Here is a 24,423-nt window from a genome sequence, read left to right on the forward strand (position 1 = left end):
ATATGTATATATAAAGTATCTGGGAGCTATTGAGAAATACAAACGTTTTCGAAAACTGTAAAGATTACTGTTGGAAATAGGAAAGTTTTGATTTGCTTGAACATCTTGTAATTGTTTCCCTAATGCTATGGAATGAATAAATTGTTTCGTTGAACTCTTACATATGATCAACTAATTAAACTTGATGCAGGCCCAGTCATACAGCTATCTCCTACAGCAAAATATGGGTTTTATTGGTCACAGGTTTGTGCACGAGATCGCCCGGCGATTGATTGCGCGTGTCTCCATATTTCCACTTAGGGCGGCAATGAGAGTAACGCTTGCTAAGGAACTTCGCTGTGGGGTAAATGCCAACAGCAAACGTCAAATAGGTCGGTAAGTTGCTACCCCGGGGTAATTAGGCTCAGCATGTGCGATGGCAAGACGCTCGCATTTCATAGAGATTGACTCGCTCAGATTTTCATCGATTTACTAGCGGTCAATTACGCACGACCGGCAGCTGTATTGTTGTTATGCAGCAAAAAAGTGGAAAAAAGCGGAGTAACAGTACGCAATTATATTCATTTACCTCGTATTGTAGCACAAGTTTTTTTATCGCTGTTGTTTTTTATCTTGCTGGCAGCTGAAGCTGTTCATCGCTAACCAGCCAATTAAGTGGGTCAATAAAAAAGCTACTGCAGCACAATATATCAATCCATCCGCTTGTATAGACATAGCCTCTCGTATACATACACATATAAGGTGTAGGATATATATATATATATATATATATATATATAACGCATATGCCCCAGTACGTTTATCTCGAGGCAATAACAATAACAAGAGGTACAACAGTCGTTGTTACTTTTGTTCATTCTTGGTTTTTCGTTGCTCCTACTGTCGCTGCTGCTGTTGTGCTTTCTGTTGCAGCTTCAATTTAGCTACGCCTATCGTGGTATTCATCGGCGACCGGCGACCGATTTTACCAAGAGCGATCACAAGCTGGCAAAGCTGCCTGGCAGTCGTCATGACAAGGTTATAACGGCTCGATTGCGGCTTCTGCGTGGTTCAATTCATCTGATGCGCCAGCCGGTGTAGTACAACAACTACAGCCCCGTTGACAAGTGTTCGTTGCAGAAACGACGGCGTCGAGCGCTACAACAAGCCTCCTACGTCCCCGCTAGTCGATACCCGCTACTCCTACTATAATAGCAACTAACAACCGCGTCAGCATTAGACGCATCGGCAGCTTCGCAGGGAGTTTGTCTGTTTAGATGCGCGTACATCCTACATCTCTCATATGGCTGGATCGTTCTTTTGCCGTGGGGTGCAACCGTCCTGGTCGGCAACTGCGTTTCTTGCACCCGATCGTGAAGAGGGTGAAGGTCGTGATGCTGATGGCCATAGCAATGATGAAAATTGGTGGAAGAAGACATGAACTAAACAAAATGCAACAGAAACCAATGTGCAATGCTTCTTCGGCAGCGGTTATTATCGCTGCTGTTGCCGCTGTCAGAGTAGCAGCGAAACGAGGAAGATATCTGCCCAGCGATAGTTCACTACAATTGCCGGGACTGGGCGGCGGTGCACTTGTCATTGCTGTTCTTGTCGCCGCGAGACAGCACAGAAAATTCGGTGCGTATTGCGGTTGGCGTGCGTGCCGGGTGTTTTTGTCGTTGCTGATTGTTAGCCATGCGTCGGCAATCGGATGAAGCTCTCAACGGCGAAATGTGACGCTGCCACAAACAGAGCAAAGCGGTCAGAAATTTACATGGCGAGGCACAGGACACGGATGTCTCGTGGCTCCCGTAAAAACCTATCCTCCCATCGTACAAAGCCACTGTATCAACGGGCGTTGAAGGACACCATGCAAAAACAAAGGATCCACGTGAATGTATGCTAGTCGCTAGGTACATAAAATACAAATAAACACAACAGCAAAAACAAGACACTTGTACGATTTTTTGACGTTGTCAAATCTTTAGAGCCGACGGCCGCGTTGATGAGATCCGCTAAATTGGATTCCGAACACGGGCTTCACGTACCCCCAAACGATTGTACATAGTTACTAATCCATTTCATTCTGTTCGCGTCATTAACCAGAAATATGCGCGATACGATCCTGTTAATGGTAATAACTCAAAGTGCGTATAATAAATAAAAATGATCTGGCCATCTACGAAGGTAATTCAACGGCTCCCTGCAATACAAGTACGACGTTCTTTTGCTCCGATTCACGACTGCCGTAATAATCAGCGGTCTTATCATAGATCAGTAATCTTCTGGATCAGAATTCAGATCCGTAATATCAGCTCTATTCTGTCGTCGACGGGGTAACCCGTGTTCCTGCCGGTCACCTAATCAGCGATGACCCGACTAACGTGCGCATGTACGTTTATGTAAATTTTAAATCCAGAATGCATATTTACGCATAGCTGTAATTGAATCAGATTAATTTATAGGTATCCTGACCTGCCTGTGACATTGTGATCACGATAGGAAGATCTCGTGCGTTTTGCCGAACGCACCACCGTTTACTAGCGAAAATGATCACGTATACCGTTAGTACTATATTATTCAGATAGTGCGGCTTTATCCGTCGATTGTTAGGTATTATTACGACAGATCTCGGTTTGGTGTCGTAACAGCCAAAATACGCTGTGACTGTCGCCGCTGCTGACGTTGCCACTGTCGCCAGGTGTCTATTTGTCCTGAAAGGATCGCTATTACGGGCTCACCATGACATAGCCCACAGATTTAATGCTCGATGTTGTCGCCATGTCTGCTACAGCAGCGGGAGCAGCCTACCGCGTGACATATAGTAGTGTCCTATTTTTTGTGTATTATTGGCCTAATTTCTTTGACCTACGAGTATAAATAGCTACGATAAACACTTTTAACTTTTGGAGATGTTTTCGTATATAATCTTTTGTTAGAATAATATGTAACATGCACGACAAATAATATCTAGATCGGAACTTCTAGTTCAAGCTCCAGTTCGACAACACCGCATTGCGCGCTAGGCGAACCCAATCGTAGCACATTTGAGAATAATTATCTAGTTAGTTAATGCGTTCTATAGCGTTACGAGCTGGGCTAAGAATGGCGACGAGAGTTTCTCGAAGCTAGATTTTTTACCATTCATTCGAGCCGAGGTTGTGTCTATATAGAGACGACTGTCATATATGTCACACATATACTATATATAAATATATGCCAGTGTCATTACAGTTACACTCAGTCGATACATTTTCCCCCCTACGGTAGCTGTCTGCCAACAGCAATGGCCAATTTAGCGGTAGCACTTGTAAATGGTGGCAAGCAAGGTGGGCATTGAAGTGGCCGTGTGGTTGTTCGATCTGGTCAGATGGGAAGTGAGGGAGAACGCAAGAAGTTAGGGCAGCTCTGGGGTGAATGCAGATAGCGTATCTGTTGTGCAACACTTGCCTGAAGCTAGTGGTGTAATTCTGTTATCTGATAAAATGCCAAATCTATCTGCTGTCATCACTTAACGCCCGTGCCGTTCTCTGACGAAAATGCTGCCCCCTAAACTGGCGGGGGATACGAAAGATGATCGGTCAGCCAGTCAGACGCTACCAGCCCGCTCGTTTGCTCATTGATTGATTTGCTTGCCGGGTCCCATATGCACTAATAATGCGCCTACAGTTCGGCCTGAGAGTGATTCAGCTTATTAGCGAATCATCATTATATTCGTGCGTCTAACAGAAATCGTTGTTTGTTTACATACATATACATATATAGTTGGCCACGGTGTTGACCTTGGCGCTTATGTGCACCCTACTCACTAACATTAAGATATCGTACGCGTTCGCAACAACAAGCCCACAGTCACACGCATCCAAAAGTAGTTTTGTTACTACCTCAAACACAAACAACGAAACGGGGGACGAAACAGAAAGAAAAGCCGAAACGAGTTTGATTTTTACCGGCGGCGAACGATGGCTTACCGTTAGTGTGTAATCGTTATTATAGATAAGTGTTTTACCGGTTATGTGTGGCCACTAGTGGTGATAAACGTGCCGTCGGTCGATTCTAGCTTATAAAATCACAGTGGAGAGAAAACTCAATATGTCAGAGAGGGTAGTATTCTTGGCTCATCGTCGCTATCATTATCATCGTTTTCTTGGAATCGAAACGGTCGGATCGACTTATACAGTTATTTTCAAGGGGAGGCATCGCAACGAAAAGCTGAGGGCACAAGCAATATTACTGGGTTTGAATGACGTATACACACTTAGCATAGGCAAGGGCGTACCAGGCAGCAATATTATTAGACCGCAAAACCCGCGCCGGGCGTGACAAGTCGGCTGACCAAGAGGGCCAGACCTGCCGCCACTTGCTAAGCAGAACTTCGCAGCTCCCAATGCTGACGGTAACCCAGATGGGTCGAAAGACCAGGGCGGACCGGGTCGCCTGCTCACTCGGTTTCGTCGTCGTTGTAGTGAGCGCGCATAACAGCCGTGCAGCCATCGCATATCATGTTACTGATGCTCACGTTAGGGAAATGCCCCTGCCAAAAAACCTGTAAGCCGAAATGAGGCTGGACTTTTTTTTGCTTGCCAGCAAAGTGATCTTTCGCAGCAGCAGCAGCACCCATATCAACACGGCCACCAGCAGCATAAGAGTCATCTCAATTCGTACCGTTATTTCTGTCCTAGTCGGATGTTTCCTCTTTCTAGCCTTATCATTTTCTTAGGATCCTAACTTACTTATAATTTTTTTCATTACACACACATGCACATTATACATTTCTAAAGTTACCGCGTAGCTTGATCTGCATTCGCCTTGTGTTGCAACAACGATAATAATCATTTAGTAAGGCGCCGTTATCGTGAATGTTACAACCTATCTAAACGATAGTCTGGATGACGAGATCTAATTGGCTAAGAATAAACGAGAGATACGGTCTGTTATTCTTGTGTGTCTTTTGAGAACACGAAGCCCGAAAACCTCTAAAATGACAGAAGACACGACCAAGCAAGTGAGTCGATAGGCGGAAAAACAGAAAATTATACTATAGCCACACAGTATTTTCGAACTTCGTGGCTAAACATACAATATTTTTAAAGAAGCTGCATCCAGCTTGACACGTTTAACTATACTAAATATTGGCCACTTTCCAATATTTAGTCAGTGATGTTTTTACACTGAGGCATATACGTGGCGAACGAACTTAGCTCAATAGTAGACTTGATGAATGAAATAAATTGCAAGAAATCAAAATAAGTTTTTCCGCCGTTAAGCTACTATGCGACACTATAAAGTACACGAAAGAACATTTTACAATGGATTTCGGTGTGTGCTTTTTCGAACCTTTTGCCGATAGTCGTTTGTCCAGCGAAACTTCTAGTGACCTTCCGCAATCGAACTATTCGTGGTCGCAGTTTCGTCGGGCGCATATTTACACAGAGATCACTATGATATGGCAGCGTGTCGTGGCAGAACGATTTGTGGTAGTGCTGGCTGCTGGCAGGCTCGGTAGCTGAGCTGTTTACTTGGACAACAAATTATTGTTGAGCAAGATATTGCTGTTCTAGAAAATGTCGATTGGTAACAATCGACCGATGTGTATCGCTGCGCTTCAAGCCGAAGTGCAGAGGTTATCCGATGAACACAACACATTCAACCTCCTTGGACTCTGCTTAGTACCTTTTTTCGCCATTAAAACCGACCCCATAGACGACGTGCTGGACAAGATGCTATTCTCTACACGCTTCCATTTGCTTGCCATTAGGGTTGACGCTAGAAGGACACCAAATCGCGGTATGTGTAAGGAGCCTTAAAAAGTCATTCATCTTTAGCCTTTTTCTCTGGTTAGTAGAGGCCTAAATTTGAAAAATATCTATGCCTTGTTGACACCCATCGGAAGGGCATGAAAACTTTTGTTCAATGCAGAACTTACATTTGGTTCCTCTGGAGTGAGTGAAACGGAACGTTATCAAACCCGTTGGTGATACCCACAGTAAATAACGGTTAGCTAGCTTTATCTAGATAGCTTAGATTGTAGTTGGCTGTTTTTCATGGTTCACATACTACTTGGGCCAATGGGCAAGAACGTTCGAAAAACAGAACGGTGTAAATAGTAACCCCGCGTATACTTCGGCACTTTTTGCAACGACGATTGGCCTGGTTGGCCTCGCATGCAGTCCGTCCCTAGCCCGTACGATGGAACAAATTCAGAATTACTGATGAATGGGGACCGTTTCTTCAACGTAAGAAGATTGCCTAATCGCGACAAGAGAGCAGCCTAATATCATTCCGATCGGTTTCCCTTTGGCTTTGCGTATCAGCTAAAACGTCTTGTCCCGTTTATCGTCTGCGTATATCGCCACTGCCGACTGCTACAGGTTTATGTAAAACAAATATTTAATCTTGTTACCGGCGCAAAGCTCAAGTCTAGAGTAAGGGACATAGTAATTGGATAAATTAAGTAAATTCATATTATATTATGGTAGCTATGTCCGTGTGTGGAAGCAGCGAGGTACAATGAGCCATGCTTATTCGAAACGTCTTTTCAAGCGAAATGAAATTAAGAAATTTTTCCATTTCGCATTATTAGGATGTCCATAAAAAATATATAGTTCACTTAAAAAAAGCGGCGTCAATACGAAGACCTTGTGCATACGAATGGTCGCCATGTTTTACGCAATCCAACGAACAGATTATATAATACCATACGAACATATATATATATATATATAAAGAATAACGGCAAAGTAATACCTTTGATTGAAAATACCCGATTATGGTTTGGCCAAAGAAACATAACTGTGTTCGCTCACAATCGAATTGTGAAACTGCTTTGCGAAGCGATTAGCTCAACACCCGAGCCAGCCCTGCAGGAAGGGCAGAAAGGTGGAGGAAGGCATGAAAAGTTAGGGGTTGCGAACACCATCCTCTCTTGCAAAATTCGTCGTTGTGGCTAGCTGTTTGTCGTCCTACAACAGGCCGCATCTTGCGCGTAAAGGACAATAGGGGCATTTATTTTCTTTTTTATTGTTCGATTGCAACACGGCCAAAGAGGGCCAAAAACGTGCGACCGTATATGGGGTATACGAGTCGGTATATTATCTATGTATTGCATGCTATACAACGCCCATCAACGAAAGCCAATGTCCAGAAATTGTTGCGTACGAAATATGATAAAATCAGAACTGAGCAGAAAGCAAGGTACTTGAGTCTGGTGCAAAACTTCAGACAAAATTTCCTTAGTTCCCCAGATGGATGAAGCTAAATAGATTCATAATGACCCACATTAATGGGGTAGTCGAGATGCGCCAATTGCTGGTTTGGTCCTTGAACCACCCCTGACGACTGCCGTTGCTACTTTTGCTGCACTCACAGACGTCGAACAGCTCACAGTGCGTGTTTCCGGAGAAAGGAAACGATTGTCAACACTCGAAAAAGTAGACGGAGCAAAGGACCTTTGTCAACGAATCGTTGCCTGTACGAGTACGTTCGGTTTTTTCTTCTGCCATGACACAAGGCCGCCTTACGGAGCGTAACACTCATCGAGTAAAACGCCATTAACATCGTCATGCCACAGGCCGTTAGCCCCATCATGTGACGTCGTTCTCCTTCAAGGCCGATCGCAACTTAAACACCATCCATCTATGAGGCGCATACGCCTCTCGACTAAAAATGCTGAATACATAAGAGTAACTTTAGTTATATATATACATATCCTTAGTCATGTTGCTTAAGCAGCATTTTTCTTTTATAACAAATATTATATAATCGTACCGTTATTAAGTATTACAGCATTATACAGTGCAAGCAGAACTGAGGAAGTCCATCATATAAAATTCTTCTAGGGACACAGTCTGTGCAGTACTTTATCTATTCATTATAAGTAAAGTTATATGATAATCTATCTTCTGGTAGGTGCTATTTTAATTTCAAAATGATGACTAGAAAATATTGGCTATACTCTATATACGTAAATTAGCCTGTATCCAGCTAAATGTCGATATCCTGTATGCATGATATCAGCTGTTAGTGTCCCAGGAACTGGTAACACTAAGCCATGTAGCAAAACCGTGTGTTAACTAGCCGCCCTGCCGTGCTCTTCTATTGTCCGAGATCATTACGGTTATCGGCATTATTATATAACTGTTCCACTTCCAGCCAATGAATATATATCCAGAAATCAGAAATTTACTACACCCACTATGCGCATGTAGCATCGTGTCGTGCGCTGTTACTGCTGTCGCTGAAGCCGCTACGGACGTAGTTGGCGACAGTGGCATCCTTCAATGACGATTGTTGCATCGTACAGGACGCGTCACGTTCATTGGTAACGTGACAAGGGCAGCCCCCATCATCTGTGCTGCGTTGGCGCCGGTGTCAGATTGTTGCTATCTGGCATTCCGGCAGACAGGCAACATACGACCCCTGAACTGAGGCCTGATAACGTGCGATAATGTCCGGTGAAAAGGCGAAGCGGAATTTGCTCTATGTCATGAACAGACATATTACTAGCGATGATCACTGCCTCGAAATCATTTCTGCATGCAGCATATATATATATATATAGATATATATATATATATCGCCGGCTTTGTTTTAGTGATGTGCCTGTCTTTGAGAGCTTGCTCTATAAATTAGGCACTCCCCATTGTCCTTATTCTCATGCACTTGAAACGAACGGAAGTTATTCCCCCGGCACTAATGGGAAACAAAGTTTATCAAGTGCAAATAAAACAAAGGAGTCGGTAATATTGTGAACATCTAACGCTTATCTTGAAATGGTATAACCTGTAATGAGCGAACTTCTATGAAATACCATCGCAGGAGAATAGAAGCAGGACCGTTAAGGGGTACGCCGTGTATAGCAGACGCAACAATTTGCCTTGACAGAATGTTTTATATTAATTGAATGTTGTCGTAGTGATACTAATTATGATGTCTCTGTACACACGGCAACTGTAAGCCGTATTTTTTCCGTATGATACCATTTTCGCGCGACGTATCCACACGATCGTAATAGCGCTTTGTTTGCTATCGGGGCAGCATTCGCTCACTAACATTCGGCCCCGAATACTGAACCGTCGAAAAAATGTTGACCTTTTTTAAAGTCAAAAGTTTTTATATTTCAAAATAATAGCTAAATATACGTCGCTATAATCCATGGCCTTCTGCCATTTTTCTGGTAAAAACCATAATCCTACCACTATAAAACTTGTGAATGTTTCAGAACGAAGAAAAAATATAATAACTGATTTTTGCATCCCGCTATTGAAACTAAATTGACACCGCTAAAAGGGCTCTGTAAAGACTGAAACAGATGACGACAGTACATTGGTGTAAAATAGTGGCGGACGCATTTAAATTTGCCGCCTAAGGTCATTGAATGTTTTGCCAGGTAGCTAAATTTCTATGTGGTCTGGCATTGTAGCTGTGGTAAGTAAGCTGTTCCTTTTTTTTCCCAGCTAATTGTAACATGGGCTAGTTCTTGGCAGAAAAATCTTAATCAATCGTTTCGTCAAACGGTAATAGCTCATCAAGCACAAAAGCATCGATTGCAGAGTACATGACTGTCGTATGTGGTCAACCATTTTAGTAACCTGATTGCGTTGCTGTAAAATTTCGTAGATGGACGCACGAACAATTAGTATCAATTCGTACGATTAGCGAGCTTAGCTTTTCTCAAATGTTTTAAAACTGTTTGGTGATGCGTGGTTAGTTCCTTGGCGATATCATGCCTACTTAGGTTAGGTGTCGGCCAGCCACGCCTCACCTCTGCGATAATCTCATCAGCGTTCCTCCTAATTGGTTGGCCAGTACGAGGATCATTCTTCACATCGAAATTTCCAGAACCAGAACAAGAACGATAGAGCCATCTTTGAATCGTTTCTTTCTACCCATGTGTGCGTCTTGATTATAAACGGCACAGACTTTGTCATTGGCCTGACAGCACGTATGCCTCTATTGTCAAAAAACTGTAAAATCTAGCTAATCTTTGCAAGTACACATATTGCTTTCTTTTTTTCATTTTCAAGACGCCTTCTTCAGACCTTAAGTCTGAATGTAAGCGTTCCAGCAGTTTTAGCATACCTACTACAAAATCTCGTCTATCAAATAATACCAATGGTGATCCTATGTGTCCGTAAGACCTGAGATATGTCAACAACTACCTAACTTTAGTCCCAGCCACATGCTTACAGATAGACAGATAGATAGACTGTTGAACAATGCTAGACCTATTGTGCTGTATCCAATGATACGGAAATTCACATCATAGCTCTGCGTTCCTATTAGACCTATTGGAATGATAAAAAAGAGTGTTTTTTTTTTCTATGTAGCATAAACAGCATATATGTATGCATGTGAAAATATAAGAGCTTCGCTAATAGGTCGAATCCCTTCTATTAGACGCTCCTACACCAAATACTATTGCAATACGTTTTTGGGTCTAACTCTTGACGGTCTTTTATGCGCAAGATCTGGATGACTCTCGTTGACGAACAAAGTTATCAACTCTCTTAACGAAATAATTTTGTATCAGCATCTATTTCTTCATTCGGCAGCATTCGCGCTATTCTTTAATGTGACTAACCTTAGGCGTATCACTTAGTAAAAGAAATTTAGGAACTCTTAGTTACGGAACGAATGGAACAGCGGATCGAGAACCACTACCTTCAATACATTCCATTGTTGCCACGCTTCAGGGAGTTTATAATTGTGAATACGTGCGACACCCCACGAATATACGAAAAAATCCGTGCTTTTTCTTCAGTTGATTATAGTACAGCGTTGAGTTACCCAGTGAGCTTCACTCTAGTTGAAGCTCTAATATCTAACTCGAGTTCTCCTGTTACGCACAACTACACAGCATCTTCTATTACCACAGCGTAGGTGAAGGTTGCTACTGATATCTGCGCAAAGGAAGTCTACTAGTGTCCTGTTGAACGCCAACATCCGGTAGCCCGATAGCGCCGCGATTTTGTCGATGCCGATGATAAAATTGTAACGGTGACGATAGTGGTAATGGTTTGACGGTAAGGCTTTTGACGCTGCGTTCTGGTCTTTCTCCCTCTGCTTCTGCTCCCGCCAGTGACCTTGAAAAGAGCCAAATCATCGGCTAGGCGCTGTGCCGAAATTGATGCGGGTACCGTGACGATGGCGTAGAGCGACGCTGGACGGTCGCCATGCAAACAATAATGGCCGCCGAAGTAACCGCTACAAATACTACTGTCGCTACTGGCGCCGCCGCTAAGGTCGTCTGAACGGTCAGGAGAAGTGACTTTTTTGACCGATGATAGGTGTTCGCGCGGATACGCGGAGTAACGTGTGGTCGCCATGCCAAGTAGCGGCTGATTTACAAATTGAAATAACCGATCGAACGACAATCGTGTGTGGCGCAAAGGCACCTAACTCCGGTAACAGCAACAACACTAAGTATTAGGGTATTAAACCCAGTAGTAATAACGATTACGATGCTTGCCTAGTCTGCCTCGGCCATAGACGGAATGAACGACATCGGAAAGGATTAAAATAATCAATCGGGGTACAGAACGGGCCGGAAAATTTCGGAAATTGAACGAGGGAGCAACAGATTTGGGTAAAAATCAAAGTAGTCCAACAACGATTTATCGAATACAATAATAATAACAACAAAATTGTTCGCGTCCAGGGCTACCGCATCGCAACGCAAAAGGCGCGGACGCTTATGACGAGACGGCTAGTAAATAACCTAACTGGTATTGTGATATTGGATGTGGTCGCCACTAGCGCCGTGGTTGTCGTCGTCGGGCCCCACCCGCTAGCTCTATTGCCACTATAGCCGGATGATTCTGAAGAGTTCGATGCCGTCTGGTCTGTTTGCCTGTCAATGTGTTTGCTTATCTATCTGCCCACGCGATCCTCATCGTCAGCACGAGTCGTTGCTGTTTTTGTATCAGCAACGACCGTTACGCCAATGCGTCTGCAAGTGAGCACCGATGAGGATGAGATGGGTTTAACCGCGGTCAGCGTCAGCTACAGGACTAACTGTCGGGGGCAGTAGCATCAACGGCGTCTGGAGCAGCAGGGCTTCTGTAAACCTGGTAACGGTTATCGATTTGCTACGCTGGATCACTGATTCGCGGCGCACAGCATTGTGCATTGGCCAAGCAATAACAGCTTACTAGTCAGTAGCGGCCCCGACAAGAGTGACAGAAACAGCAGCGATCTTTGGGCGACCGCCGATGGTGTCGAGGGTAGTCAGTACAAACAGATAGAATCCACTCAAAATTGTCTAGTGTTACAAGACAGAGATGGCAGAAAGGCCTCAAGCACACGTCGCGGCATGCACACGTGTTCGGGGAATGGTGTGCGATGGCCGGTGCCGGAGATTTGAGCGGCTCAAAGTAGTAGGTGCTATTCGTGCACGCATCGAATGTTAGACAGACATTTAATCGATACTAGTTATTGCACTCATATCGAATTTGTCCATAGATGTATACGGAGTCAACTTCGCTGGCATCTTTTCCTCTGTGTCCTCTATATTATGTGAGTAAGTCCGAGAAGTTTATAAAGCTGTTATTTACTACATGTGTGTGTATTGTAGCGTTGCAGGGCCTCTCAGGACTTAAGTTCGCAATGTAATTATTTGTCTATTTGATCGTTATGGATAAGTACATCGATCGGCAGGTCGCCTAACCAGTTCACCGGTAATAGTTTAGGGTAACCAACTAGCTAAATCGCTGTTATTTTATTATTAACTTTCCGCAATGCTAAACCTCAGTGTTAACTAAAAGTACGAACGTATCGTTATAGTTGACGATCGGCGTAAGTGCAACGCGTTCATCATTACTGATTCCGAAAGCAAGTTACTAATTATCTTGCCATAGCCAGTACAGATTAAAACCCTGCAAGAAGCAATCAGCTCAATCTTACTTCCGCGCCCAGTTCAACCTTGCCTTCGTTGTCATTTATCGCAAACGGTCGAAGGTTGCCATACAGTCATCGTGAGAACGTTCCAACAAACAGATGGACGGACGGACGGACGAGCAGGCCCACACACAGGCCAGCAAATATGATCACGTAGAATATAACTTATTTGCATCTCGCAAACCGGTTGCCCTCGACAGCCTTGTAAACTAAGCGTAGTAACCCCCCTGCGGACCGTCTGAAGCACAGGTACATATATTACCTGTATATGTAGAATAAGGGAGCAGACAACGTCTGTGTATGGTCGCTAAAATCATATCACTGCTCAGCGGCTAGGAAATTACCGTAGTCCAGCCGATTGAATAATATAGCAGTGTCCGATTTTCGAACTCAATCACAGCAGTAGAAGCAGTAGAAGCACCCTAGTTTTTTACTGCGGGCATACCCCTTAGAGGCCCTAGATGGTGTGGTTTGGTTCAGTGACTAAAAAGGACGGCGGATCCGGGGTTAAGACTACGTCTGTTAGCGTTCGAAGTTGCTTCGCTGCCCGTAACGTCACGATCTCCCGGATTCTGAACTAGCAGCGTTATCGTACATAATAAGTATATAGTAATATGGTATTCGAGTGTATAAGGATGCTAACTAGCAGTCCAACATCAGCAGCGTCCACTACTTTTTTCCGCTTCAAATATATGAGCTTATTTACGTTATCTGAAGAAAGTCCTGTTATACACGATGCTATACAATATTTCTATTTATGTAAAACAGAAATACTCAGAGATATGACAGGAACGTTTAGAGATGACTAGCAGGACTCATTTCACAACAATACCTCGGCGGTCCATGATTGCTTCTGCATTGCAGGCTGACTCATATAAGCGATAATGTAATTTTTTTTTATTGGAAATTATATATATTCTCAGCATGTAAAGATATTTTCGCTAACGAAAAGGGAGACGCAATGATGGAATTGCATCGTAGCGGCCGGCAATTAATATCTAGGTAGATGATGTTGTCTCTGTGAGAGCTTAGTGGATAACGTATTTGCGTCATAATGTTAGGGACATGATGTGGTCCAGATTCAAATCCGAGCATAAACAGACGGACAACTAGATTTCAGTTCCTAGGCGACAAGAGTTAGCCGTCTGATAGAATGCCTAACGGCGATACCGAACGTAAAACATAGAGATAAAAAAAAAAAACAAGAGAGAGTTAATCTAAAGTGTCTGCAATCTCCACTCAGGTGATAATGATTGATCGTAGCTTTGCAAATCGCTCTTCGGTATTTTTTTCTTTGTTAATGGCACGCTATTTACAATGCGAATAGGTTACTCGGTGCGTATTGAAAATTTGAATCTAAATGGCATAGGTTTTTTGTTTGTAAATAATGCAGACGTTTCATAGACGATGAAAGCTGCAGTTACGAGCGTGTAAACTGGACCGCTTAACCAGTTACCCCAATGGCAGATCATTGCGCTCGTGTCTAAAGGGAGTGAAGATTTATAACGCTGTCGATCGTTGTCTTATTGGGGCTAGTTAAAACAGCGAACAATGTTTGCGCGCAGACAACAGAACGTTGCTCCACTTCACGAAAACAAATTAACGAACTACCCCATTACAAATGCCCCAGTAATGAATCGCGCTTATGAATAAAAAACGATAACAGAACATCGAAATCTATGTAAATTTGAATGTTTTTAGGGGCGATAATTTAAATTTAATAAACAACAATCGTTAAGTTTGAACCTACTATGTTTATGTAGCTGATATAATCTGGTAAATGAATTAGCGGGAAACAGAAGGAAATATGACCGACTTAAATGAACGTAGAGCAATCAATCTACATAAATATGCCACTAGCAGCGTATAAGATAATCGCTCAAATATCTGCACTATAAACTAAAGACTTACGCTGCCCCTCTCTTAAACTGTACAAAATACACTTTTCATCTTCGATCCGGTCAGCTTGGACATCAGTTCATTCTTTTCAATGAAGTCGAATATTTAGGACACTTCTGTTACCGCTGTCTGATACGTTCCTAACGCTTCCGCAAAGGGAAACAGGAGGGAGGGCGTGCTCAGACGGACAGACATATTTCACTGTTACTTTTGACTCCTTTATCTGTGTTTTTTCGTTTAATTTCTCATACAACAACTGCAGATACTATATTACCGGGAAAATGTTTGGGACAGCCTGTTATAGAGCGGCACAAACCTGCGACTTACGACCTGAAAGCCTGTGTTTACCCGAGGGACCTGTTTTTCTTTTTCACCGAAACGGAAAGAGGTAGAAGCCGCAAAATCTATCAGCGTATACATATACCCGAATGTGTCGAAGATTCTACACCAACAGCGATCTGCTCTAACTGCAAGGACCGCCGTCGAATAGACAACAGACGTCGCTGATCATAATGGTACCCGGCGATTTTTTATTTGTCAGGCTTTCCCATGAAGGACAACACTGAGAATACACCTCACCTTAATCGTTCTGTATTCTATTGTAAACCCCTTTTTCCGTGATAGGGAGACGCCTGGCTTTTGCTCCATTTATTCGCTTCTTTCAATTCGCATATAAGCTTTCTCACCTTTTTTGTTTATGGAAAATAACGCCGACTAGATGGAGCAATCACCCGTAGCTAATTACTCGCTGCATTTACATTGTGATGAGGCCCAACCAGTCGCAGTATAGCCAAGGTAGAACTTTGGCGCTGGCAATCGCAATCGCACGATTCCGTGGTAAAATTTCACAGCGTTGTATTGGGTATCCATGAGACAAATGTTATATTGCTGATGATGTTATGAGGCCGTCGTACGCGACCAGAGCGTCATCCCTGCGACGCTGTGGCCGGCAGTCTAACCAAGATGTGCTGCCGGTTACGAGATCTAGACCACTCTATTGGATCTGCGTTCTGCTATCTGTCATCGGCCTCGAGCGCTCGGCTGAGAAAGGCGCTACTGGAAGGGTACCAATAGGGAAGAGACGGAACAGTGGCGTCTTAGTTAGATTAGCTGAATTTAACAAAATCCGACGTGTTGTCAGTTAACGCCGACCCCGCGGTGTATCGTCAGAGAATTCGGTTCGTATAACGACGACGGGTCGTAGCTGGCCCCTCTTTTAGCATGATCTTGACAGAAATATAGCGTTTCTCTTCTTGGGCTCAATATGGAGTTCATAACTCATTTACACGATATTGGCATGCACCCAGCAAGGTACGGATGTGTTTTATTATAGTAGTTCACACTGGTGGGGGTAGCGCACATTATAGCGAACCCCTGTGTACTGCGCGCATTTTCAAATCGGTTTGTCAGAGACTTCGGTTGTCGATTGTGAACTTCAGCAAAAAGAAAGCGAATTAGATTATTTGCCATCCGATTATAGAAGCCAAACACATTGTCCGATCGAATTTTACAGCGGAAAGGAGTGACAGAAAGCGTAAGAAAGAAAAAAAAAAGCAAATAATCCGAATCTACAAAACGTATCTGAGCTACTAGACGAAGAACACTTTATACATACCAATCAAGTCATACGCTTTCAAAATCTGCACCCCGCTATGGTGACGCTAGCCTTACTATCGAAATGCGGGAGTCAGGTCGCATCGTCGACGCATTTGTGGCTGTTGATTTTCGCTTTTCTCAATGTGGGCTTACGCCATCGAACACTAAACACTCAGATGATGATGAAGCGTCAAGCGAACGAAGGCTTTCGATTCAGCGCAGAGCGACCCAACAAACGGTGGCTGTGTCATTACTAGGGGCGCGCGCGCGCGCGCACGCACGCACGCACGCGCACGGCTTGTCGATGCTTCGGTCCGTTGTGTTTGCGTACAGTTAGTGGCGTTAGCGGTTGAAAAACGTCGCTGCTGTCATGGCAGAGCGATGCTACGCGTTTTGGCCAGGGACCCGACGTCACTAACTACTTTTACCATTATTATAACCCGTGCTAACTATTACTGGCGGTAGCAGTCATAGAACTACAACAGGTATGTTGTAGTAGTCATGAAGAAAATTCAATTTTGATAAAAGCCAATGTCACCAATGGCGGCGATGCTTGGTCCTGTGTGTTGAGCCAGAGCGGGTAAGCGGTAGCAATAGTCTGCCTGCGCAGTTAATTTTAGTGGTAAACGTAAAGCTACTAAAAACTGTGACCTCTGAAATATCCACCAGCTTGTACATATATATATATGTTAACGATAACGTTGCTGCTTCTGCTGGGTCTGCGATGACTATTGTGCTTATTTCCGTTTAAGTGATTGACGATTCGAACATTGTTGGGCCTACCTGGAAATCGCAATCCGAGCTACTTCCTGCGGACAGCAAATCTACTTGCGTGTGTTTATACGCGCCTAAGGCACTGCCGACAAAAGCAAGCGACCGAGCCTCGATTTCTGTGGTGCATGAAACGGCAGCCTTTTACGCGCAATGCACTCTTCTGCTGCGTCAGCTACCACCCACGCTGCTGTCGCCGCTACAGGACAACGAGGGCGAGCCTAGAAAACGATTAGCAAGGGAGGCGGTACTCCGGTAGTCGTCCAGTAGACTATCGATGGAGCGGTAGGGGGCAACGGTGAAGTTAACAACAGGACTACAACTACGGCGGCAATAGGAAGATCGGTAAAATCACACTGTATTCTCCATAAATAATATCATAGCTTTGCCTTCCGCATGCTGTAACGGTTGTAACCGATGACTGACTATAAAGATGCTGCCAGTAAACCAGAACTGTCCCTTTTTAGAGTCACCTCTCAATGATCCTACCTTCTGTATGTCCTAATGCTGCATTTTAGTCTTTATTCTGACATCGAAAGTGCGCTTTAAGTGTGTAACGTGGAGTAATCAAAATGGCGGCTACCTTTTGCTGGAGGAGACAGGGATAGGGGGTACCTTCGCAAACTGACATACGTATCGAACGCACAAATGTAATCTTATAGAAACACACATGTACACACAAACGGGCACATAGCGTTTGGGAATAAGACAAATTGGAAGTAACGGGAGAGCGACTCCCGGAGCTGCATCGACAGAGGATGGCCGAGTGCGAATTCTGTGTGTAAAGCCTGATGGCCTAAACGGTTGACTGAACTTCACTCCGATAGGGCAAGGACCTTTTTAAGGGCGTATGTGGTACATTTCGCACAAATATTCGGAGTCGATGCCTTTGATCCTCTGCGAAAAGCAAGCCAACAAAGCTGCTGTTATATCATAGAGTATCATAGAAAAGCTGCGTGAGCTGGTGAGTGGACTCATGTAAATTGTCGGGAAGATTACATTTCTAAAGAGAGCTTTATTGTCAAGTCCCGCCTAAAATTGACTATGTACCACTAAATGTATTAAGTGTGAATAATTGAAAATATATTAAAGAATGTGTTTGTAAAAAAACAATTGAGTAATCTAGAAAGCATCGTAGCATCAATCTGACTACGGAACAATAATTTAACACTTCGTAGAGATCCACCGAAATCATCGGTTTCCCGATACGTCAGCGTCCTAGGCAGACTTGCTCTCGTAATGTCAAAGGTTAGAAGCTGGATTTTATGTGCCCTGAGGGACATACAGAAGAGGTGCGAAAAGAGCCGAAGCCCCTCCGATTACTTCACCGGAGGGGCTTCGGCTCGTAATGGCTCCGGTGCTCGACGGTTTTCAAGGCCTGACCCATAGGTAAAAATCAGCTTTGAATTGAAGTTCATTAATTTTGATAGTTTCGCGATGAAAGGAATTTGCATGTTACCGCTTCCTATCTTACTGATGGCATCCTACTTCTGAAGTTTCAAACCGCATTTATTATCCTCTTATCGATCTGCCAATTTTTGGAGAAGGCTTTCGAGGCGACTTTGCTGCAAAGCCCGCCTGTTGCTCATCTGGCGATAAGATTCCAGCGGGGCAAAACATTACTTGTCGTGAAGCTCAATCGACTGTAGTCCGGCGCAAAGCTAACATGGTGCGAGGTAACAAGTGAGTTCAACTTTTCCGTAACGAAATGGACCCAGAAATCAGTGAACGCTGCCTGCGTAAACAAACTTCAAATGATGGTAATCAAAGCCAACCGAACAGTCGACAAGTACGCGTTGTGACGCCGGTCGTCAAGAGCTAAAATACAAACCAAAGATGCAGAGCAAGTCGCGATACGGCTGCTGTTATCGTCACTTCACAAGACCGAGCGAACAGACGGACGAACAGGCAAGATCGAGAAATCAAGACAAAGAAACTGGAATAATCTACGGGGCAGCGATCGAAGGAACGATGGCAGCGGGTGACGAAGACCGGGCAGCGTTCCGATGTTAGGCTGACCGACAACGAAGCTTCACATGATTTGGCAGCTTAGGACCCGCAAACCAGCCTTCACATGAGTCTACTTTAGCAACGAGTCGTTGACAGAATCAGAACGGAGGTAAAGGCAGAAAACTATTGATGTCAGAAAGAAAACGAATATCTTTTTGCTCAAAGATTTACAAATCGCGACAAACTCCTATGTGAGCCATTACTAGATGGCACGGAGCATCGTCATCGACCGCTACGCACGTTTTTCACCGCGATGTACGACGTTATACATCGAAACTCTGAAACCCATATTTCTCTCCGGCTCCTATCAATATCACATGATCCCTACTGCTTGACCCTTATGCGTATGCGTATGCCAATAGTACCCTGAATGGAACCAACCGAAATAAAGCAGCTAACAAATACAATACGATGGCTGCAAAATGAAATAACAAAAAAAAACAACAACAAACAAAAAAGAGTTAGCAAAAAATATTTAAGTGACGACAGCGTTAGTCATATTAATAACGATTTGTGTTTTTGATTTCCAGAGATACGGCTTTATCGATATTTCGATCGATGCAGAGCATCGTGTTAGGAAGAGGCTGCGGAAGTAGTGTTATGTGAACTTTCTAGCTGGTAAGACGATTTTATATGTCTGAGGGGCAGAAAACAAACAATTCAAATAAAAAATGCCCTTTATCATCCGCTGATCGTGCCACCTTTTGCATAGCGGAATCTCTGGCCACACAAAGCATACAATACAGTTTAGGTGTTTAAAGAGACCACTTTTTTGTTAGCCATCTCGCTAACCATTATTATTATTTTCCAAGCCTGCGAATCCTATAGTGTCGGTCGCTGTACATTTAACGTATATGCAGGAATATCTAATCTCTGTGGGCGGTCGGCTCGCGCAGTAACAGATGAAGGCTGGAAGCGGCGGTGAGCACAATTCGATGCGATACGATATAAGTCGAAGCGATGGCCATGGCAGAACATGGTGCCGATCGCGCACAGGCTGCCGGACGGCACAGCGGAGCGGCAACATGGCGGCATTGGACGTCCACATCAACCGAAGCGGAGCGCCCAATCGTTGTGGTTTCGACTAGCAATAGACTATGAAGAAGGGGGGGGGGAGGGGGGCAAGATTGGAAGGAGGCAATGGGGTATGATAGGGGTTTGGGGAGGTCAGAATGATGCCTCAACGGAACTGTACCATGCACAATAGTAGAACAGTGGCAGAAACAGGAGAATTCAGCGGGTGAAGTTCGGCGCAGCGTGATGCACGCCAGCCAGGCGTGCCACCCGCAAGGCCATCTATGGCTATCGTGTCCACTACCGCTTGCTGCACTTGCGCACTCTACTACCAGTCAGTCTATTTTTGTTTCTAATGCCGGCCGATGCTGCTAGTTCCTGACGGATTCCAAGAGCCGCTTGGCTGACTATTGTAGCTTGTGGCGCGCGACCGACTTATCGCAGCGAAACGAATGGGCTTGACGTAGTACGTCTGCGCTGACGGAGCGGACAGCGCTCGTGGCTCTTATGTGTAGAAACAAGGGGGAAAAAAGATAGGGGTCACACTTAGGCGAAGCGACGCGCTACTCCATTGATGCCTTTCCATATTTCCTAACAGTACCACCCCGATACGGTTGATCAGTCTTATTCGGCAATGCTGGACCTTTATAGTATTTTAGTTTGCAAAACGTGCAACTCCTACATCTTTAACGGATCGTCGCCATGCAACGGGTAAGCAACGAACGGCAAACTGAATATCATGCTTGGCATAAGCGGATATGTTTGTGGTCTTTGTGTAACAATAAGTAAAGGAAACCGTATAATCGGAGATCGTAAAAAATCTAGCTAAAAATTACAACTGTCTCTTGTCTATTTTTGAGCCGATCGACACGCTTATAGGTTAGCGGACGATATTTCCACTGAACAGAAGCATACTATTGAAACAGGCTACGAATCATCGTTGTGAAGCATCTCAAAGCGGCGGTCGATTGCAGACTTTCCTCACGTGTCTATGGCACCGTCGGAATCATTAGTTCTGATTAAAGTAACCGTCTAATGATCGTTTGTTTTTTTGGTAAAAGCGAAGAGCTTTTTCATCGGGTGTCAACTTCTACCTCCGTCGACGATTCGACCAATCAGCCTGCTTCGAAATCACGTTGTTTTGACTATCCTTCCAACGCGGTTGCTTCTGCTGCTGCTGCTGCTGCTGCTGCTGCTGCCGGCGGTTTCCTCCCAAGGTCAGCCATTATTCAGCTGCATAGCAACTTACTACTGACTGTCGCTACCGCTACTAGTACCCCTATAGCCGATGGACACACTGACGGTATCTTCTACGTATGTATACATGCATACGTCTATATCTAGACGTTTCATGTCGGCTGGTCATGCTCGCTGTGCATCATCTGGCGCTAGCATGAATGGGCAGTGGCAGTCATTTGAACAAGGCAAAGCTCTGATGGTAGCGACTTTTCGTTGACGTTCGTTTAATTTTTGCCGTTGCATAGTTTCGTTCTGCTGTCGTCATTTTGCATCGCTTGCAGAGCGGCGGGTTCCCGATTGTCGCGTACATCGGGCCATCTGTTGTATTTCGAAGTTAGCTATTGATTCGAAACTTGTAAAAGGCTAGAAATTCTGTAAATCGAGCGAAGGATTCGTTTCTTAGCAGTCTCCTCTTTGCGCAAATTATGGATGTTTCGCCGTTTCGTCTTACCTCCACTGTTTCTTACTGCTGTCGTCGTTACTGATACTTCCTTTGCCCCTGTGCACGTCGAACGCACTCCACCGCAAGATAACTAGAAACACTAGTCAGCGGCAAAATGCTGATGATGTTTGTTAGTAATAAGCCAAGAGCAAATGAACGGACAGAATGCTGCCAGTGTCCCTTCTGCTGCTACAGTGGCAACTACCTCCGTCGGAGTGCTGCGAGGGCCTTCCTAGCGCGACTGGCTTAGCTATAACCGACCGACCGTGCTGCTGCTGCTGCTGCTGCTGCCATGAGTACAGCCAGTTCATTGGGCTACTACAGGTCGCCGTAGGACCACTGCAGATTGCTGTTGCTACTGCCTGCTACCGCTGTTGCTGCGTTGCCTCTCCTAGAACCGCGGTGCCAACGGTATCCGCTGCTGTGGTGATGACCGCCGCTTCGTTTATGGCAGCAACAGCAGCGGCAGCGGCGACGGCGGCAAGGCAGCGACAAGCTTCCAGTAAACGGACTGGTGATGGTGGTCGCCGGCGACTGCGCTGAGCACCGCCGCTCGCTGTATCTATCGCTCTCGCTTTGCTTTTGCCGTCGCCGTTGTTGCTGTCGTCGGTAGCGTTGCCGTCGCAGCGGCGCCATCAGCAGCAAGCAGCCATCCGACGCGGTGGCGCTGCTAGGGCTATGAACGGACGCCAGTAGTTAGTCGGTGAGCGCCGGTCGTAGGGTGAACATCGTGCGCAACAGTCCGTGCTCCAATAGCGAGTAAGGGATACACGCGGCAGTGGAAGTAGCCTACGAAAAGTAGAGTTTTCTCAAAAGAATAACAACAATGTTAAAGACATCGTACCGAGATAGACGGACAAGCACATGCTAGTACATCTGTCAGAACGAGCAAAGGTGAACGGGTTGACTGCCCGGCCACTTGTCGAATTGAATCCGCAGCGTTTAAGCAACAAACTGGGAGAGAGCATTGCAGGTTGTGGTGCAATAGGGCATACAGGAGAAGCACGACACTTTTGCTAATAGATTGCAGTTATTTTTGAAGTCCTTTAAGAACGTGGAAGAGCCTCTTCGTCCGTGACCGAAGACCGAAGCGGGCCCCGACTAAATCGCAGGTGCCCCGATACGCATATCAGCGAAATCATCGAACCCACAATCTCGATAAGACTTCGACTCACACGGAAAAGTACTTTTCGTTAACGTGTCGTTTATATTAAGTGGCTGATGTTCATATCGTGCTTGGTGTAGTTATGTTCGTCCATCCGTCCGCCCGTCTTCAAGAGAGAAGTCTTTAACGATGTAGATCAACGAGTTCGGCACTTTTAGACAGGAACGACAGAAGGCGGGAATGGAAGTCAATGTAAATTGTAACCGTGAATTAGCGCTTCCTTATTTGCCGTCAAAAAGCAACAAATCAGAGTGTTTTTTCGAACGTGCGCGACGGTAATCGACAGACGTGCATGTAATAACATTCAGTCGCAGCATTAATTGGCTTACAAGTTTTTTACAAGTGAAGCACACACACGGGGAGAAAAAGGAAACAGTATAGTAGAGAAATTCTACTGAATTTCGATCGATCCTCTGATGAAAAAAAAAGGATTAATAAAGGGCAATTACTGCAACCTGAGATCTTGAACGCCTTGTTAGTGCGTGCAGACAGAATCAAGGAATAGTGCGTGTGGATTTCTCTTGCATTGTGTAGACACTACCCGAAAGCCTTTCGTAAGAAGTCTACCTTATCAGCCAGGCTTCGTACGTCACTCCTCCTACAAAGAACAGCACTGAATTTTAATTAAGCTCAACGCCGCCGCAACTTAGCGTTATGGCCGAAACCAGGATACAGGTGGTAGGTGTCTAAAGTGTTCGCAATAATGTCCCATGAGCATAGGATATTTTACTGCCCGCCACACTTTGGACACTATATATATATATATATATGTGTGTGTATTAGGAAGTCATACAAGATATTTATCCGCTTTTCAATAAGGGCGGAAACTAATTCTGAACGACACGTGTACACGTTTCTCTTAGACGGATTGATTTTGAGCCTCTGACATAAGCTCGAAGTTCTAATACAATGGTAGAGTGTTTTTTTCCCAAAGAATCCGGAAGATTCGACTGTAGGTACCCAGATGGTTAAGTGCAAAGTATTCAGAAAGAGATTCACGAAGCAAAGCAGTGTAGAGATAGTTGCCTTAGTAACTCTAGCTGGGACCGACTGATCTGTATGTCTGGTCCTTTGTCCCAACTTTGCTGCAATGCTTCCCTCGCACACCGTTCCTTATTCAAACAAGAAAGACTTATTCTCAAAATTTCCTGCTTCTGGGCCTTGAGCTATCGGTAGGCTGCCAGTATGTCGGTTCGACGTCCTGTCTGTTGGCTGTCTAAAAGATATACGAGCCGACCCTGCCCCCTTGTCGGGAAGTGTTAAGCCCATCTGCATAGAGATGTATACACACAGAGTGTACCGTACACGAGATACCAGATAGGCAAGCTCTGTACGTATTACTGCCTCTGATATTGAACAACGCCTTGCCCGTAGCACCATTTCACTGCGGCATTGCAAAAACTATTACCGA

General features: G+C 44.7%; 1 protein-coding gene across 3 annotated transcripts in view; it reads left to right on the forward strand.

Annotated features, from left to right (window-relative positions):
• The window catches only part of LOC111245915 (terminal nucleotidyltransferase 5C-like), a 151,631-nt gene that overhangs the window by 76,954 nt on the left and 50,254 nt on the right, over positions 1 to 24,423 (forward strand). The window contains exon 1 of one of the 3 annotated variants that reach the window (XM_022794913.2): positions 22,368 to 23,690. The exons of the other annotated variants lie outside the window; for them this stretch is intronic. Within the exon in view, the coding sequence (XP_022650648.1) occupies positions 23,667 to 23,690 (24 nt within the window). The 5' untranslated portion in view covers positions 22,368 to 23,666. Of the gene's footprint in view, positions 1 to 22,367; positions 23,691 to 24,423 lie in introns of those variants that run through there. 3 annotated transcript variants of the gene reach the window in all.

This window comes from Varroa destructor, unplaced genomic scaffold (genome assembly GCF_002443255.2).
Source record: "Varroa destructor unplaced genomic scaffold, Vdes_3.0 BEIS01000002.1, whole genome shotgun sequence".
In the NCBI taxonomy this organism is placed as follows: domain Eukaryota; kingdom Metazoa; phylum Arthropoda; class Arachnida; order Mesostigmata; family Varroidae; genus Varroa; species Varroa destructor.